Raw genomic sequence first — 17,707 nt, 5'->3', positions numbered from 1 at the left:
AATTTAAAAAAATGCTGTTTTAATCACGATTGCAAAACACAGAACAGCATGAATATAAATGAACCCATGACCGTCTCTACGATTCGTTGCCAAATCGCAAATGAATGAATGAATGAATGAATACCAAATCACACGGTTAATTTATACAAGTACAAGTATGTGATGACTGGCTACTTAGATAACATATTTTCTCCGGCCACTTCGCGAAAGGGCTTACCAATTAATCTTATTTTCGAAGTTTCCGAAAATTGAACATGAATTTAGCATGTTTTTCTTTGTATGTAATAATGTAAATTTCCGAATAATTAACTTTCTAATAATTATAAATTAATTACCTTTGTTTAATAAAAATAATTAATAATTATAATTTTGGACACCTCATGTGAGAAAAAAAAAATTGGGAAAACATAATTTTTTCAATTTTTAAAAAATTTACCTCTGTTCATGATCAGAGGAAAAAAAATTCACATGGAAAATCAAAATAAAATTTATGAAAATTTTCATTTTTGAAAAATCAGATTTCCTTTTTAAACAAAATTTAAAAAATACTCTGACAGTTATTACATCTTTTAGTTCCCAAAAATGTTCATTTCATACAATAGAATTTCATTTCGATTTGTATGAAATGAAAATGACGCAATATGAAAAGTATCGCCTGGTCGAATCCAAAAACTCATACTGTTGAAGCTTATTTTCCTCTATGTTATTTAAATCCAACTGATTAAAATGTTGAAAATATTGTATTCAACAATCACAAAACATTCGTGTAAAATACAAAATACTATAGGCGTATATTTGTAAAACCCTTTAGGTATGATTAGTTATCCAAAAATAATTACTATTTTTTAGAAGTTTTCTAAATTCTATCAGCAGGGGGAAAAACTTGTCATATATTGAATTATTCTGATCCCAAGAATCATCGAGAAACATTTCTTCCTTCAAAATAAAGAAGAAAACTAATTTTTATCAAAAACAGAAATTTTTAATATAATAAAAACATAGGTTTTCCTTGTTACTTCACTGAAAAACGTTTTTTTTCGAAATTCCATCAACACTTTAAAGTCGTCGCCGCCGTGAATGTACGTATCACTTCAAATACTTATTGAATTACGACTGGAGCTTCTCTAGAATTCCAACCAAAAAAAAAAGAATCGAATTCTTATAAAAGTTCTCACAAAAAAAAAAAAAGTCCAAACAAAAAATGGCAACAAGGGAGCTCTGTTTAATCGAATTTCACTTCTTAGAATCCTTTAAAAAGATCAATAAGAACAGAAAAATTCCTTTCCTTTCAAAAACAGAAATCACAAAAATATATTTATTTATTTGTTTATCCTTTTTTTCTGTAATTCATTTTAGGATGTGACAAAAGTCATATTTCGATCGCATATTACATCTCGAAATATAAACAAACACAAAAAATTCTATATTTGCATTCCCAGAAAATAACTTATCTCTCTCTCTCTCTCGCGTGAAGACTTATCACTATTTTTCATCTCAATATTACTTATGTAATATTCTTCAAATATTCGTGTTTATTTCGTGAATTCTCTCATCTTATTAAAAAAGATAGATGTTATTCTTAAAATTGCCGTCGCCTTCTGCAGATATTGCCTAGAGTATGGGTGACGAACTCAATTGGACCGTAGGCCAATTGCTTCAAAAGTATCTCTCGAGTGGGCCACTAATTATTAAAATTTAATGCAGTAAAACCTGTCTTCAACGGAATAGCAAGGGACCGAGATTTTTTTTTCCGTTGTACACAGGTTTCCCGTTTACTAGAGGTTCAATTGACATAATGTGTAAAATTATCTAACGATCTCGAAAAAATTGAAATAAAATAAAATTAATTAATTGAAAATAAAGTAAATACTTTATATATAATAAAAAATGTATAAAGTAATTAGTAAGTAATGACTAGTTATTAAAAAATTTATCATTTGATAATCATGATTTATTAAAAATGCATATATACTGCATTTATTTCAACGTTACACCATATACAGTTCATTACATACATTAACTACTCGCATCGCCAAATAATGAGTGAAAATTAAAAACAGTAGGCTACTGTACAAGAAAACAGATATTTTCTGGATTTTATGCCGAGGTGAACTCGAAAAGAAAAGTCAACTCTCTGCCGGGACTCGAACCCAGGCCCACTTGTATTCCGAGCGAGCATGCTGCCATCTACACCACTCAATGAATGAATGAATGAATGAATGAACCATCTACACCACTGGAGACACGACCCTGCCTTCCTTATGTCACTCACTGGCATGAGGCGCTGATGTAGAACCATTAGTAGAGACTCTCTGAACTTCGGGAAATGGCCCCCAGGTAAGACTGTTTTAGCGAGAGATAGAGGGGATATACGATAGAGATAGATATATTTGGGCTTTTTCTCAGCCCAAGATATCAAGGAAACATATTTTCTGAATATTAGGCTGAGTTGAACTCGAAAAGATAAGTCATGTCACAAAACGTTCAAACGGAGCTAATTCAATACAGTAACTGCATATAGCCATGTATCACACGTTGGCGATGAAAAAAATGGATTTCGCTGCTACCGAACATCTTACATATTCATGTTACATCATCACATCGAACTTCGGCCAGGGATCTCCGCCACTTCGTTAAATGTTCGGCCAGAGCCCGAATCATTTCTGCAAATCGACTTCGGTCAAAACCGTCGGGCTTCAACTGTCAGCAGAGCTTTGAAAGTAACATAAATACTTAAGAAAACAAAAAATTCATATTCAGATTCTTCTATTAATTTACATAATTAGTCACAAGTCTTCCAAGAAATCCAGTGGCCAAGCGTCACCAAGTCGCGACGAAACGGCACAAAAACCCAATATCTTCCCAGAAACTGTAGTATTAACAACAACAATAATAATAATATTGGAATGTTTTCCGAGAAACATCACCCAAAGTAATTAATATCCCCCTCCCAACAATCATCACGTTCAATTAATTAATTTTAATATTGAAATCCTGTTTTCTGAGGGTCTTTCTATCAATTAGGTAAAGCCTAAAAAAAAAATTTTTTTTGCCATTATTTCACTTTCCATCATCGATTCTGGAATCGTGCCGCCAAAATGTATTATTTATCTTGATGTATTACCACGGGCTAATTCGTTCCGAGACGCTTATGTCAGCCAAAGTGAATTAAAGACACAGACGCCAATCGAATTACCAAATTGGTAAGTTACTACGTACTAATGAACTTGATCGGCCTACGAAGGTCACGGAAATTATACCGGCCGCATTCTTGTTGCTTTCTTTCGAATAACAACAAACAAATAATGAGGGGGATGAAGAAAGTTATATCAAAGTTAAGTAAAAGTGGCCCATTACTAAATCCAAGACTATTTTACTAGGCGTGGCCATGTTCTTTTTTGATCAGTCAGTTTAGTTCCTTTATCCCACTAACGACGTCTTTCCATTCGATCAATTATGTGTATCCTACCTTTCTTTGTGTCCGTATTTTTTCGATATAGGCCAAGTGTTCGTAATCCAAGGACATCAATCGCCAATGTAACGTCCACACAATCGACGTAACAAAAGGTATTTTACTTATTATGAAGAAAAGAATCCTTGAGAATCCTTGAGAATTTTTTTCTCTCTCTCTTCTTTTGGGTTATTCCAAACTTCCATGAGTGATATTTTTAGTGTTTTGTCCAAGGATGGACTTTGAAGGTGGATCAAGTCCACGCCCAATATCTTCACTTTCCACTGCGAGTCCTTCCAAGGTAGAAAAATTCCATATAAAAGGAACTCGGATTGTCCAAGGAATCATTCGAATTTGCAGAAGCAATCGAGACAAAACCTACCTTTGAAAATGTTCGCTAAGGTAAGCATTGGCTTTTTTTAATGCAGTTTAATCTCTCTTAGAGAGCCTTTCATTCCTCTAATAACAAAATGGTTCATTAATCTTTTAAGCGACGTTGACGAGATATCTCGCCTTAAAACCCTCTTATTTTGGCATCGACAAACCTAGGTATTTTGTAAAGTTCATTTTTCAATGGAATATTTTTTCTATACCCCCTTAGTTTCCACTTTGCGAAAAATCGGAAGAAATCCTACTTTATTGAAAAAGTTATGGCATTTTAAAGTGGGTTTAGTGATGTATATTATGCTGTTTGAAGGGTTAACCCATTTTTGACCAGTATTCCAATTCGCAACCTAATTCCGCAATTTATATTCTCATAGTATGATGGCTGCTAACTTAAATGGCAAATTTGAGAAGTTTCAGGAAATGGACATTAATTCCGTATTTTCTTTTTATCAATTTAACTTTTCAATTATTTGAGTCTTAAATTAACGCAAATGATTAATGCTATTAAATTAAAATAATTAATAATTCTGATTACGGGAAACCTCATTTGCCATGTAACAAAGAAAAAAGAGAAAAAATTTTCTTTATGGTCAGGGCAGAAAAAAATTTCTGAATGTTCTAATTCTTTAAAAATCATAAAAAACTCAAAATTTTTGTAAACATTTTTTTATAATTTTTTATGATTATTAACTTCTTAACTTCTAAAAATGGCCTTTTCATACAAAAACGTGCATAAAAAAATTACTTGAATTTTTCTTTTTTCAACAAAGCATTGCACAAACTCAAAGTCAGTCAAAAATGGTAGTAAAGATTAATTAAGGTATAGGAAAGTATTTCGAAATCAGAAAATCTTCTCTGTTCTGGGAGGTGGTCCTTTTACACAGGGTGGGCAAAAAGTGCGTAGAAACTTCAAAAATTCATAAAAACGGAAAAATAACCGAAATAAAAAACGGTTTGCATAGTTAGCATCGCTAGAGGTCACGCGAATTCTTTTAATACAGGAAAAAAATAACTCAACAACCGCCAATAGATGGCGCTGACGTACACAAGTCAAAGAAAAGATACGCAAATAACGAACAGAAAAGCCTCCAAATCGTTTATTACAGCCGTACAAGGGTGCGCTGATTGTGGAATAGGACCGCAAGTTCTTATAACCGTCTCATTTGCATATTTCCACTAATGCTGAGTTAGGTAAATATTGGTCAATATTGGCCACACAACTCAAGTGTGAGACATTTTTCTTTTATCAAGTTGATTTCTGAGTTAACATATAAGGTATAAAAATTTTATAAATAAGTAAATGATATAAATGGATAGGTTGTGTAAAAATTAATCAATTTCATAAAAAATTTCACTTTTTTTTAGATAAGAAGCCAGTTCATATTTTATCCGTTCATTGAGGAAAAGAAACCCGAAAGCCAATTTAAATACTCATAAAATAACTTTTTCGGGGCAGTAATTATCAAAATACAGTCAATTGAATTTCATCGTAATATCCGTAATCAGAGATGTAAAATCATAAATTACACAAATTAAAATCGCGTTAATTCAAATTATAATACAGTATTGAGATAAAATATCTGAAAATATTTAAGGAAACAAATACTAATTTCCGAATTGAAAAAATATATATTTTTTTTTTAATTTATTAACTTTTTACGCTGCTTTTTCGTAAATTACTACTTAAATACACAGTATATGTATACTAAAAAATATTAGTAACAGAAAATTTCCGAATTTTTCTTAAAATTTCAGAAATTGAAAAAAAACTCAATATTTTTTGAATTTTAGAAAGTTTTAAAATATTTATTGGATTTAAAAATTTTTAAAACTTTAAATCACGATTTAAAACTGGGAAAAAGTTTTATGTGTGGTATTTATTATTTAATTCAACCATTGAGCAAAATTCCTCTAATTGCCATCTGAAGAATTTTTCTTAATGTACTATGAAATTTTAAATTTAAATGTAAAAAACTATTATAGTTGATTTTTTTTCTTCAAAATAAGATAAATGGATGGATGTTTCTAGTTTTTACATTAACGGTATCCCTTGGAAATGAGTATATCTCGTTGACATGCCCTATTCGAGACCAAAGATGACACTCTAAATTTGTCAGTATTAGCTTATGCCCAAAATGGTGACTGGCAGCCCCGACGGATCTCGCGGAATACCGTTTGAGAATCACTGGGATTATTTTTTATCATGAAGATTATAAATAACAAGTGAATATTTTTTTCCTGATCCAATTTCTTTTAATTATAGGTCGCTATCTTCCTTGCTGCTCTGGCCGCTGCCCAGGCAACTGCTATCCTTCATGGAGCAGCTCTGGCTAGTACTGGTGTTAGCTCTCAGACCAGACAACAAGATGTAAGTTTATATGAAATTTTTTGCCTTTTTGGAGTTTTTTAGTAATAATCAATCAATTGTAAATTATTTCGAAATTTTTAGTTTCGAAATTATAATTTAATTTTTGAAAATAATGATGAAAAATTTTATTCATAAGATTGATCTCTAGATCCCTAGGCCTGGCATGGGCTCAGAGAAGGTGGGTGATCATTCAGTCCATAGAGCCGAATTGAATGCGAAAAATGTGGGGGGGGGGGGTCATCATGTAGCACCCCCCCGCCCCCATGGATATGAGGCCTCGAACCATTTTCATATTGGGGGAGAGTTAAAATGGTCCGGGTATTATGGACAGCTCTGCTGGATCTTGAAAGTTGTATAGTTACATTTTTTCCAACATACTTCATTTGAAAACACTTCACAACTCTCTGTGGCCCCTTCGCCACTCGTCGCGGTACCCCTTTCATCTGATTTTCACCCATGGTAGAATATCTCGGGACCGCAAAAGGGCCATGTGGTCTCAGGTTGAGAACCGCTGCTTCAAAGTTTCAAGAATTTCTTAAAACCCCATTAACATCCCTTACATACACAACATATTTAGGCATTGGTGTTTTGAAGTATAAATGCTGTATAACTACTTTACAATCACCAGATGACAGCACAGATGTGGGACAACTAGATTTTAAGTACGTTAACTAATAAAATTTAGTTAGATGTGACGCCCTTGTGGAAGTGTTTACTGCATTATACAGGGTGTCTTACGAAGACCACCCAAACTCTGCACAGCCAGATTCCTTGCTTAGAATACATAAAAAATTCCCAAAGAACTCTATCCCCCCCCCCCCCAGCGTCAAAAGTAGAGTGGACAGATATAATGTATATATGAATTGACATCATCATCATCGTGCTCCTCCAGACTTCCAAGTCTATCGCCGCCTATGCCTGGGTGACGCTGAAACCTATCGGAGGGACCAAGTTGGATAAACCCCAGGTGTCCTATGGAGGGTCCTTAAGAAAATGAGACACTTAAAAAATGATTATTGGATAAAGAAGGACAATTAATAACTTCGGAAAACTCCGGTTATGGAGTTTTTCAACACACGTTGTTCATATTCAATAGTTGATATAATTGTTGTTTTCTTTTATAGAGCCTCGGAAACTTCGCTTTCCGTTACGACATCGCCGACGGCGCCCATGTCCGCAGCCACGCCGAGGTCCAGTCTGCCCCAGCTACCATCGTTGCCGCCCCCGCTGTTGTCAAGACCTACGCCGCCCCAGCTGTGGTCAAGACTTACGCCGCCGCCCCAGCTGTCGTCGCAGCACCAGCCGTTGTTGCCTCATACGCCGCAGCACCAGCAGTCGTCGCTCACGCCGCTCCACTTGCGCACGGACCCATCGTGGCTGCCGCACCCGTCGCCGGTCTCAGGTACGGCCTCGGACACGGCCTGCTCCTCAACCACGGGCTCGGTCTTGCTCACGGAAACCTGATCTTGTAAAAAAGGTCTAACTTCCTTGATGAAAGCAATCATCAGCCTCAATGAAACCACGGCGGACGAGCTTCTTTTTTTTAACGCATACCAAAACATTCATGTCTATCGCGATGTGTTGTTTTGTCTATTGATACGTACGTATTTCTGATCAGAAATAAAAAAAATTTGTGTTTTATTTAAATTTGATTCCGTTTCTTTTAATTTTCTTCAAAATCATTAAGTTCATAAAAGGCATTATTATGCTGGGACAGGAGCGCCGACATGAAGAAAGCAATGAAGGGGACGGGCCTGAAAGTTGCTGGTCGTCCTGTATAGACGGGACTCAGTTGCGTACGCAGAAGAGGAAGGGCCCTTTGCATTGTTTTTCAGAAATTATTAGGGTGGGCTCAAAGCCCTCTTACAAAATTTATTGGGGGAGGACCTCAAATGGCCTCAGCCCCTAGGTTCAAGCCCCTATGTGCAGGGCCGTTTTAACAAGTTACGGGACTTTTCAAGGCCCAAACAGTTTTTCGGCCCCTGATTTCATGTATTTAAACTTTTATACGGTCCCCTAGTCTTCTGACTTTCGATTAAAAAGTTGTTACCCTGCATCTCATGAAGCCAACAGGAAAAAATTCCATGTTTGTAAGTGTAATTACAATATTCCCAGAGATATCTGGATTCGAAAAACTGACGAAATTTGGGGAAGAACAGTGTTAAACGCGGGTAAAACGGTTTTTCCGCATTCAGAGCTGTTTTTAACCAAATTTCCTCTGTTTTTGGAATTCGAATATTTCCGTGAATATTGTACTTAGAAACATAGGATTTTTTCTGTTGACAGGGCAACAACTTTCTAAGTTAGAGCACAAGGGGGAAGTATAATAATTCAGATTTTTTTATTTTGTCACACACTATTTTCACTCTCAATACTGGTATAGGGTAATTTTTTAACACCTGTTGAGCATTTCTTAAACTGGAATCATACCTCTACGTTGAACGGCCGATGAGATAAACGTCGTGCTAGCACTTACAGGACATCCTGTATGCATATATGTAAACATGTGAGCATATAGGCAACAATGTAGTTATGAAAAAAAATTGCGAATGATACATGATGATCACAGATGCAACAAATACCACATACAAAATCAAAACAGTCAAAAACATTTGATTTGTGCAAACAAAAATCACAAACATGACGAAGGATCGACCGGACATCAACATGCGCCTAAAACAGCATGCGCCGTATACAAAATTCTGTTTGAAATCCGAAAATTACACTTGCTGCATAATTACTTTCCAATCAAAGTTTGAAAGAAATTACCCCTGATACAACTACAGAATACTTATACAACGGAAATATTTGCAAATCAATGTATCAAAAGATGTTCAAGATAAGAAACATTTCGCAGAACGACGTTTTAAAGATCCCCTTTACTAACCTGCGGTGCTGTTCAGGGTCACTTTAATTAAGTAGCCCGTGACACGTTCCCACACCAGTGAAGCGGCCCGCGTCTCTCTCTCTGTTTTATTGTAATCAATACCTACTCCTATTGATAAATAGAATTTGCTGAACTCTATGATAACTTTGTTTGAGCAATAGCACATAAATATGTTACTATAAGTGTGATAAATCGGTTATTATGCATGACAACCGGCTATTATGCATCCTTACCAATCGTCCTGGTAAGTTTGATAAGTTTATCATTTTTACCGGCGATTAGCATGATAACCAAGCGTTGTTGGCAAATTTGATAAATAGTTGAAATTTATCGGCTTTATCTGTGAATATGCATAATACCCTAGTTGTAATTGGTAAATTTGATAAGTATGAAAAAAATTCCAAATGGATCTAGTATGTGGGATGAATATAGCCGGACCCCGATATAATGGTAACAAATTTTACGATCGCACCCCCTATATAATGGTTCAATACATGTCTGAATTATCACACTTACCGTATGTGACGGGTAAAAGTGATAAATTTTAAGGAAATTTATCAAACGTACCAAAATGCTTGTATATCATGTATATTATATCATATAAGTACGATTCATCGTGTTTACCAACAACATGACGCGTGGGTGTTATGCATAATTTCCGGTAAAAGTGACAATTATTTAGTATATGAAACTTACCAATGATGTTTAGGCACATTATGCATAATTCCCGGTAAGAAGTATTTAATTTAGGGAAATTCATCAAACTTACCAACAACGATAAGTGTTATACATAATTGACGGGCAATAGTGATAAATTTTAAGGAAATTCACCAAACATATCAAAATGCTTGTTAAGTATGCATAATAGCCGGTAATTATGTGCAATAATCGCATCTATCACATTTTTGTAACAGATATATCTTCCAAATGTCTGAAGAAATCCATCTCGTAAACGCCCATCATACATATTCCCAAAATAAAAAGCATAATTTTTTGTTTTTATTACATTCATTAAAAACATCCCTCAAATGAAGTAAATCGACGCATCTGTATCATGTTTACGAATTTCCAAAGATAAACAACATGAGTATTAAAGCATCCATTAATGCAGTTACGGATCGACATCCGTTTAAAAAATGATGGAATATGAGATCCAATAACCAATATCCATCATTGTTAACTGGTAATCCTACGCTTATTGATTATTATTATCATTATTATTGTTATTATTTACGAAACAACATCGGAAAAAGAAAAAAATTATTAAGAGAAGAAAGTTCCCGTTCATAAGAAAACGAATGACTTTTTTTCCCCCCTTCCGGGGTCTCGATAATAACAGTAATTATCCCGGAAATAATAACAATCAGTCTTTTATAAATGGGAGTTTCTTGTGTTTTTTTGTAAAAAAAATAATCTATAATTAGGGTAATAAGGGAATCAGTAAGATGTGTGCTTAGCTTTTTTGTGTGACGATAATTGCTTTTTTTCTTTCTTTTATTGCTTAAAAATACGAGTTAAACGCTGTTTTTCTGACTATAATTTAATTTATTCTCATGAAAAATAATTGGGACGAACGTGTTTCTCATGAGGACAAATACGGGACATTGGGGGATTGTCGCCAAAATTATCGTTTCGGAAACTGTCAAAATACTGCCATTAACTGAAATAACGATTCGCGGGAAGTAAATTCCGTGAAAATTAAATGAACTGGATATAGTTCACGCTCGTCATAAACGACCGTGCATTATTGTGAGCGTCCCATTATAACGACGTTTTGTTTCATACCGTACGCCGCCCAGGTTCTATCGACCATCGTTTTATCTATTGTCCCGTATGAGCGGCTGAACAGTGTCGGGTGCTTTATTATGATTTTATAAATTACAAGTCCTCGTACGACAAGTGCGTAGACCAGTTTCCCAACCTTTTTTGTCCCATCGTCACTTTCTTCAGAAATTTTTTTCTCCTATCGCCCCCCTCCCCAACCCATAGGATCCTTCCTATGTTATACCCGTAGCTTCTACCGCCCCCCCCCCCTGGAACTTTCAATCACCCCGAAGAGGGCGTTAACCCCCCTCGTTGGAAATCACTGGTATAGACATTACATATGTGCAAAAAACTAAATAAATAATAATAATAATAATAATTGGAAAAAAATTGCAATAGCATTAAATTTACAAATCAGCTCTGAAATATCGTCGTCACGCGAACAGATGCCTCATTCGGTGTGGTTATAGGATTTTCAGCGATGTCTCGACGTTGCCGACCCTCCCAGGTGTCGGCCAAAGTGACTTTGTGTTGCGGGCTCCCAGCTGGTCCCCTCAGCGCGCGGTTCAGCTTTTTTACCTTGTCACGACGTTGTTGACCGTCCCAGGTGCCGGCAACAAAGACTTTGCATTGCGTGATCCCAGTTGACCACCCCAAGCGATCGGTTTAGCTATCGCTGCCAAATTTCGCAGTTGCCGGCCAAAGTGACTGTGTTGTAGGCTCCCAGTTTAGTCCCCAAGCGATCAGTTGAGCTTTTTCTGCCAAATTTCGGGATTGCGCGCCAAAGTGATTGTGTTGTAGGCTCCCAGTTGAGCCCCCAGCCAACACCACCTATAGAGCAAGGCCTCCGCACGAAACTCGTAACGTCACTGAAGAAGGCCATTTCATCTATTGCCATTGTATATAGCAGGCCGACGCAATAAATATATATTTACAATATATGTAATACAGTCGAATCCCGTTTTAACGAATACCGTTATAGCGAAAATCTTGTTTTAACGAACACTTTTTTAATCTCCCAAATAAGTTTACATAGGAACAATGCTAGGTGACCTAGAATTCCTTTATAACGAATTTTTCGTTTTAACGAAGTGATTCCTCCGGTCTCTTGGCGTTCGTTATAACGGGATTCGACTGTGTGTATACAATGCAATATACAGTAAAACCTCGATAAGTCGTCACCTCAAGTTATCGAAAAATTATGACGGCTTAAGCGGAGTTCCGTCAGTTTCAATGTGCAATGTTATGAAAATCGTGTATATTTAAATTAATATGGCATGTATTAAAGTATGAATCACAATAACAATATTAATAAAATTTATAGATTGCGAAAGAAAAAAATAATAGCAATTTTTTATCTTTTTCGTCTCTTAATAGTTAAATTACTGTAGTGAAATGTACTGTACACTTTGATTTATACTAGTAATTTTCAATTTATAGACTGACATTGCAACTGTTTGAAGTAGCTTTTCTTCATAACAGAACTCTCTATTGCGCATTAATTTTACATATAGCCTACACCAAATTTAATTTTAGTGTTTGAATTCTTCATCAGTAGTTCATGATGCAACTACAGAGTAATCTCGAACACTTTTGACTTGGTGGAGGGGCCCTGGGCAGGGAAAAATAAACAGAAGACCTCAACTTGGGAGAGAATGTCAAATTTTTTTCAACAAAGATATTTTGTTTAAATTCCAAGCCCTAAATTAGTATAGCCCATGCTTCCTATGATTATTTATTGACTGTGCCCGTTGCACTTTGACTTTAATTTGATTAATTTGATTCTTCGATTTACATAATTTTTGATTTCCTTGCACTATGTTTGACATATTAATAAATTTTGGTTTTGCCGGAGGTGCCAGCCCCCCCCCCCCCCGGTACGTTGCTTCTTGCGACAGAGCTTGGGTGTCTCGCGGTTTGTCCAGTTTCTCCAATGGAGCCCATGCAGAAGTGAGATCTAGCTCTTGAACAGTCCCCAACGTCCAAAAAACCTTATTCGGCAAATGAACTTCCCCAGCGTAACTTTCGTTACTTAAACTGTTCCGTTTGAGTATATAGGATTTTATGGTGACTTTTAAGCATATGGTAATGCTATTAACAAGCTCTTTTTTTTAATGGGAGCCATAAAAATAGTCTGTTCCTTTTTCTCAAACTTTTTCATTGTGACGACTTAACCGAAATTAGCGACCAGTAAACGAGGGTTTAATAACATTGTGGTCTATGAGACCTGGAAGGGTCTGAAGAAAAATGATGACTTAACCGGAGTGACGACTTAACGAGGTTTTACTGTATTTACCTTTTTTTCAGTATATCCAATCACAATAAGAGAAATGGACTTCTTAATTGTCACAAGCTTCGTGCGGAGGCCTTGTTCTATAGGTGGTGTTGCCCCAGCGTTCGGTTGCGGCCATGTCTCGACGTCCGATAATAACGACAGTACGATGTGTACATAGTTTCTTCCTATTTATCCCATGTAATTTTTCGTTAGATGTAACAACCCACAACCAAACTTTCAATCAGGGGCTGGACAAATCTGTTACCCGACACGCCCGGGGAATGTAAAGATTTCGGCCGGGCATGCGTTTTTTTCGACCACATGCCCGACGAAGGCATGTATACAAGGTGACCTGCAAGTAAATTCCTTGATGTAAATTCCTAATTCCATTCATCTCATCAACTGTTCACTGTAGAGGTATAATTTCAATGTAAAAGAAAAAAATGCTCATAATATGTTCAGCGATCACCCAGTAACTTTTCGATATAGGCCAAGTGTTCGTAATCCAAGGACATCAATCGCCAATGTAACGTCCACACAGTCGACGTAACAAAAGGTCTTTCACTTATTATGAAGAAAAGAATCCTTGAGAATTCTTTTCTCTCTATCTTCTTTGGGTTATTCCAAACTTCCATGAGTGATATTTTTAGTGTTTTGTCCAAGGATGGACTTTGAAGGTGGATCAAGTCCACGCCCAATATCTTCACTTTCCACTACGAGTCCTTCCAAGGTAGAATAATTCCATATAAAAGGAACTCGGATTGTCCAAGGAATCATTCGAATTTGCAGAAGCAATCGAGACAAATCCTACCTTTGAAAATGTTCGCTAAGGTAAGCATTGGCTTTTTTTAATGCAGTTTAATCTCTCTTAGAGAGCCTTTCATTCCTCTAATAACAAAATGGTTCATTAATCTTTCAAGCGACGTTGACGAGATATCTCGCCTTAAAACCCTCTTATACAAACCTAGGTATTTTGTAAAGTTGATTTTTCAATGGAACATTTTTCCTATACCCCCCTTAGTTTCCACTTTGCGAAAAATCGGAAGAAATCCTACTTCATTGAAAAAGTAATGGCAGTTTAAAGTGGGGTTAGTGATTTATATTATGCCGTTTGAAGGGTTAACCCATTTTTCACCAGGATTCCAATTCGCAACCTAATTCCGCAATTTATATTCTCATAGTATGATTACTGCTAACTTAAATTTACTAATCTGAGAAGATTCAGAAAATTGGACATTAATTTCGTATTTTATTTTTAACCAATGTAACTTTTCAAATATTTAAAGCTTAAATTAACACAAATGACTAATGCTATTCGTTTAAAATAATTAACTATTATGATTACGGGAAACCCCATTTGCCATGTGTGTAAAAAAATTTTTTTTTAATTCCCTTTATGAAAAGGACAGAAAAAAAACATTTCTGAACAATCTAATTTTTGAAAAATCATAAAATTTTTGTAAACATTTTTTTTTAATTTTTCATGACACTTATTAAACTTCTTAACTTATAAAAATGGCCTTTTCATACAAAAACGTGTATAAAAATTATTTCAATGTGTGTTTTTTTAACAAAGCATTGGACAAAGCATTATGATAAAGAAGTCAGTTCATATTTTATCCGTTCATTGAGGAAAAGAAACCCGAAAGCCAATTTAAATACGCATAAAATAATTTTTCGGGGCAGTAATTATCAAAATACAATAAATTGAATTTCATCGTAATATCCGTAATCAAAGAGTGATGTTTTATCTTCTAATTAAATTACACAAATTAAAATTGCGTTAATTCAAATTAATACAATATTGAGATAAAAATATCTGAAATTTATAGATATATATTCTATTGATCAACATTTAAGGAAACCAATACTAATTTCCGAATTGAAAATAAATATATTTTTTAAATTTCTTTACTATTTGATGCTGCTTTTTCGTAAATTGCTACTTAAATATACACAGTATGTGTGTACGAAAAAATATTAGTATCAGAAAATTTCAGAATTTCTTAGTATTTTGGAAATTGAAAAAACTAAATGCTTTTAAATTTTAGAAAGTTTTAAAATATTTATTGAATTTAAAAAATTTTAAAACTTATAAATCACGTTTCAAAACTGGGAAAAAGTTTTATGGTATTCATTATTCAATTCAACAATTGAGAAAAATTTCTTTAATTACCATCTGAAGAATTTTTTTTAATGTACTACGAAATATTAAATTTAAATGTAAAAGACTATTATAGTTGTTTTTGTTTTTTGTTTTTTCAAAATAAGATAGATGGATGGCAATATTCTGTGTTTTTACATTCACTGTATCCCTTGGAAATGAGTATATCTCGTTGACATGCCTTATTCGAGGCCAAAGATGACACTAAATTTGTCAGTATTAGCTTATACCCAAAATGGTGACTGGCAGCCCCGACGGATCTCGCGGAATACCGTTTGAGAATCACTGGGATTTTTTTTATCATAAAGATTACAAATAACAAGTGAATTTTTTTTCCTGATCCAATTCCTTTTAATTATAGGTCGCTATCTTCCTTGCTGCTCTGGCCGCTGCCCAGGCAACTGCTATCCTTCATGGAGCAGCTCTGGCTAGTACTGGTGTTAGCTCTCAGACCAGACAACAAGATGTAAGTTTATATGTAATTTTGCCTTTTTGGAGTTTTTTTAGTAATAATCAATCAATTGTAAATTATTTTGAAATTTTTCATCATTAAAACGTATTGTAATAAATAAGGTAAAGAAAATAATTATTAAAATTGTTATACCTTAGCAGAAAGCCAAACAGGATTGTTCACACCCTTTGAATACTGACGTTGCTTCAAAGCAGTGTTTCTCTATCTTTTCAGCTCATGTTTTCCTTTGGACAATATTATCTTCTTGTTTCCCCCCCCCGTGTCTTATCCAGGGCCCCTTACCTTCATCCCAGATCGAAACTCTTTCTACTTATCAAACTAAATTTGAAATTTTTAGTTTTTAATTTTAGTTTTGAAATTTATTTTCAAAATTATGTTTTTGAAAATAATGATGAAAAATTTTATACATAAAATTGATCTCTAGAACCCTAGGCCTGACACGGGTCCAGAGAAGGTGGGCGACAATACCTCCCTAGAGCCGAAACAAATGTGAAAAATGTGGGGGTAAAAGATAGAACGACCAACCATCCGTTGACACTTCAACCGTGGTCACCCTGGGTAAGAATTGAGTGAGCTCCCTTCTTGAGATGTTTTATATGTATGGTTGTGTCTCAAAATTACCCCATACTCAGCGGTAGAAGTATCAGCTTATATATTTGCATACTGACATTTGGAAGTCATAGTACCATATCTCATCATGTAGCACACCCCCTCCACCATGGATATGAGGCCTCAGACCATGTGCATATTGGGGGAGGGTTAAAATGGTCCGGGTATTATAGACAGCTCTGCTGGATCCTGAAAATTGTATAGTTACATTTCCCCCCCCCATCATATTTCACTTTAAAACTCTTCACAACTCTCTGTGGCCCCCTTCACCACTCGTCGCAGCACCCACTTTCATATGATTTTCACCCATGGTCTCCTTAGAATATCTCAGGACTGTAAAGGGTCCGTGTGGCCTCAGGTTGAGAACCACTGCTGCAAAGTACCGAGAATTTTTTAATCCCATAAACAAACCCCAGGTGCCCTATGGGGGTCCTTAAGAAAATGAGTCTTACAAAATAACTATTAGATAAAGGACAATTAATAACTTCGGAAAACTACGTTTTATGGTGTTTCCGTTAAAAAAAAAAAAAATTAATGAGTTTTTTCAACACATAGGGAATATTCGATAATATTATAATTCTTTTTTTTTCTTTTATAGAGCCTCGGAAACTTCGCTTTCCGTTACGACATCGCCGACGGCGCCCATGTCCGCAGCCACGCCGAGGTCCAGTCTGCCCCAGCTACCATCGTTGCCGCCCCCGCTGTTGTCAAGACCTACGCCGCCCCAGCTGTGGTCAAGACTTACGCCGCCGCCCCAGCTGTCGTCGCAGCACCAGCCGTTGTTGCCTCATACGCCGCAGCACCAGCAGTCGTCGCTCACGCCGCTCCACTTGCGCACGGACCCATCGTGGCTGCCGCACCCGTCGCCGGTCTCAGGTACGGCCTCGGACACGGCCTGCTCCTCAACCACGGGCTCGGTCTTGCTCACGGAAACCTGATCTTGTAAAAAAGGTCTAACTTCACTGAAAGCAATCATCAGCCTCAATGAAACCACGGCGGACGAGCTTCTTTTTTTTAACGCATACCAAAACATTCATGTCTATCGCGATGTGTTGTTTTGTCTATTGATACGTACGTATTTCTGATCAGAAATAAAAAAAAATTGTGTTTTATTTAAATTTGATTCCGTTTCTTTTAATTTTCTTCAAAATCATTAAGTTCATAAAAGGCATTATTATGCTGGGACAGGAGCGCCGACATGAAGAAAGCAATGAAGGGGACGGGCCTGAAAGTTGCTGGTCGTCCTGTATAGACGGGACTCAGTTGCGTACGCAGAAGAGGAAGGGCACTTTGCATTGTTTTTCAGAAATTATTAGGGTGAGCTCAAAGC

General features: G+C 35.8%; 1 protein-coding gene across 1 annotated transcript; it reads left to right on the top strand.

The window, feature by feature from the left end:
* The first annotated feature begins 3,747 nt into the window (after positions 1 to 3,747).
* Positions 3,748 to 17,495, top strand: LOC149069051 (uncharacterized). The gene is made up of 6 exons (XM_089250337.1): positions 3,748 to 3,853; positions 6,102 to 6,206; positions 7,331 to 7,675; positions 13,922 to 13,963; positions 15,658 to 15,762; positions 16,976 to 17,495. Exons 1-6 carry the CDS (start codon positions 3,842 to 3,844, stop codon positions 17,321 to 17,323), a joined length of 957 nt encoding a protein of 318 aa, XP_089106463.1. The 5' UTR covers positions 3,748 to 3,841; the 3' UTR covers positions 17,324 to 17,495.
* The last annotated feature ends 212 nt before the right edge of the window (positions 17,496 to 17,707 follow it).

This window comes from Pholcus phalangioides, unplaced genomic scaffold (assembly GCF_987345545.1).
Source record: "Pholcus phalangioides strain wild (caught in Gottingen) unplaced genomic scaffold, Ppha-v1.0 ptg000024l_1, whole genome shotgun sequence".
In the NCBI taxonomy this organism is placed as follows: domain Eukaryota; kingdom Metazoa; phylum Arthropoda; class Arachnida; order Araneae; family Pholcidae; genus Pholcus; species Pholcus phalangioides.
Note: the sequence above shows the minus strand (reverse complement) of the source record. Positions and strands in the feature narration are given on the sequence as shown.

Bases quoted from the DNA above. Each gene is read 5' to 3' on its own strand.
- LOC149069051 (XM_089250337.1), top strand. The intron at 6,207-7,330 runs GTAAGTTTATAT...TTTCTTTTATAG, and splicing joins CTCAGACCAGACAACAAGAT to AGCCTCGGAAACTTCGCTTT. The intron at 13,964-15,657 runs GTAAGCATTGGC...TTTTAATTATAG, and splicing joins CTTTGAAAATGTTCGCTAAG to GTCGCTATCTTCCTTGCTGC.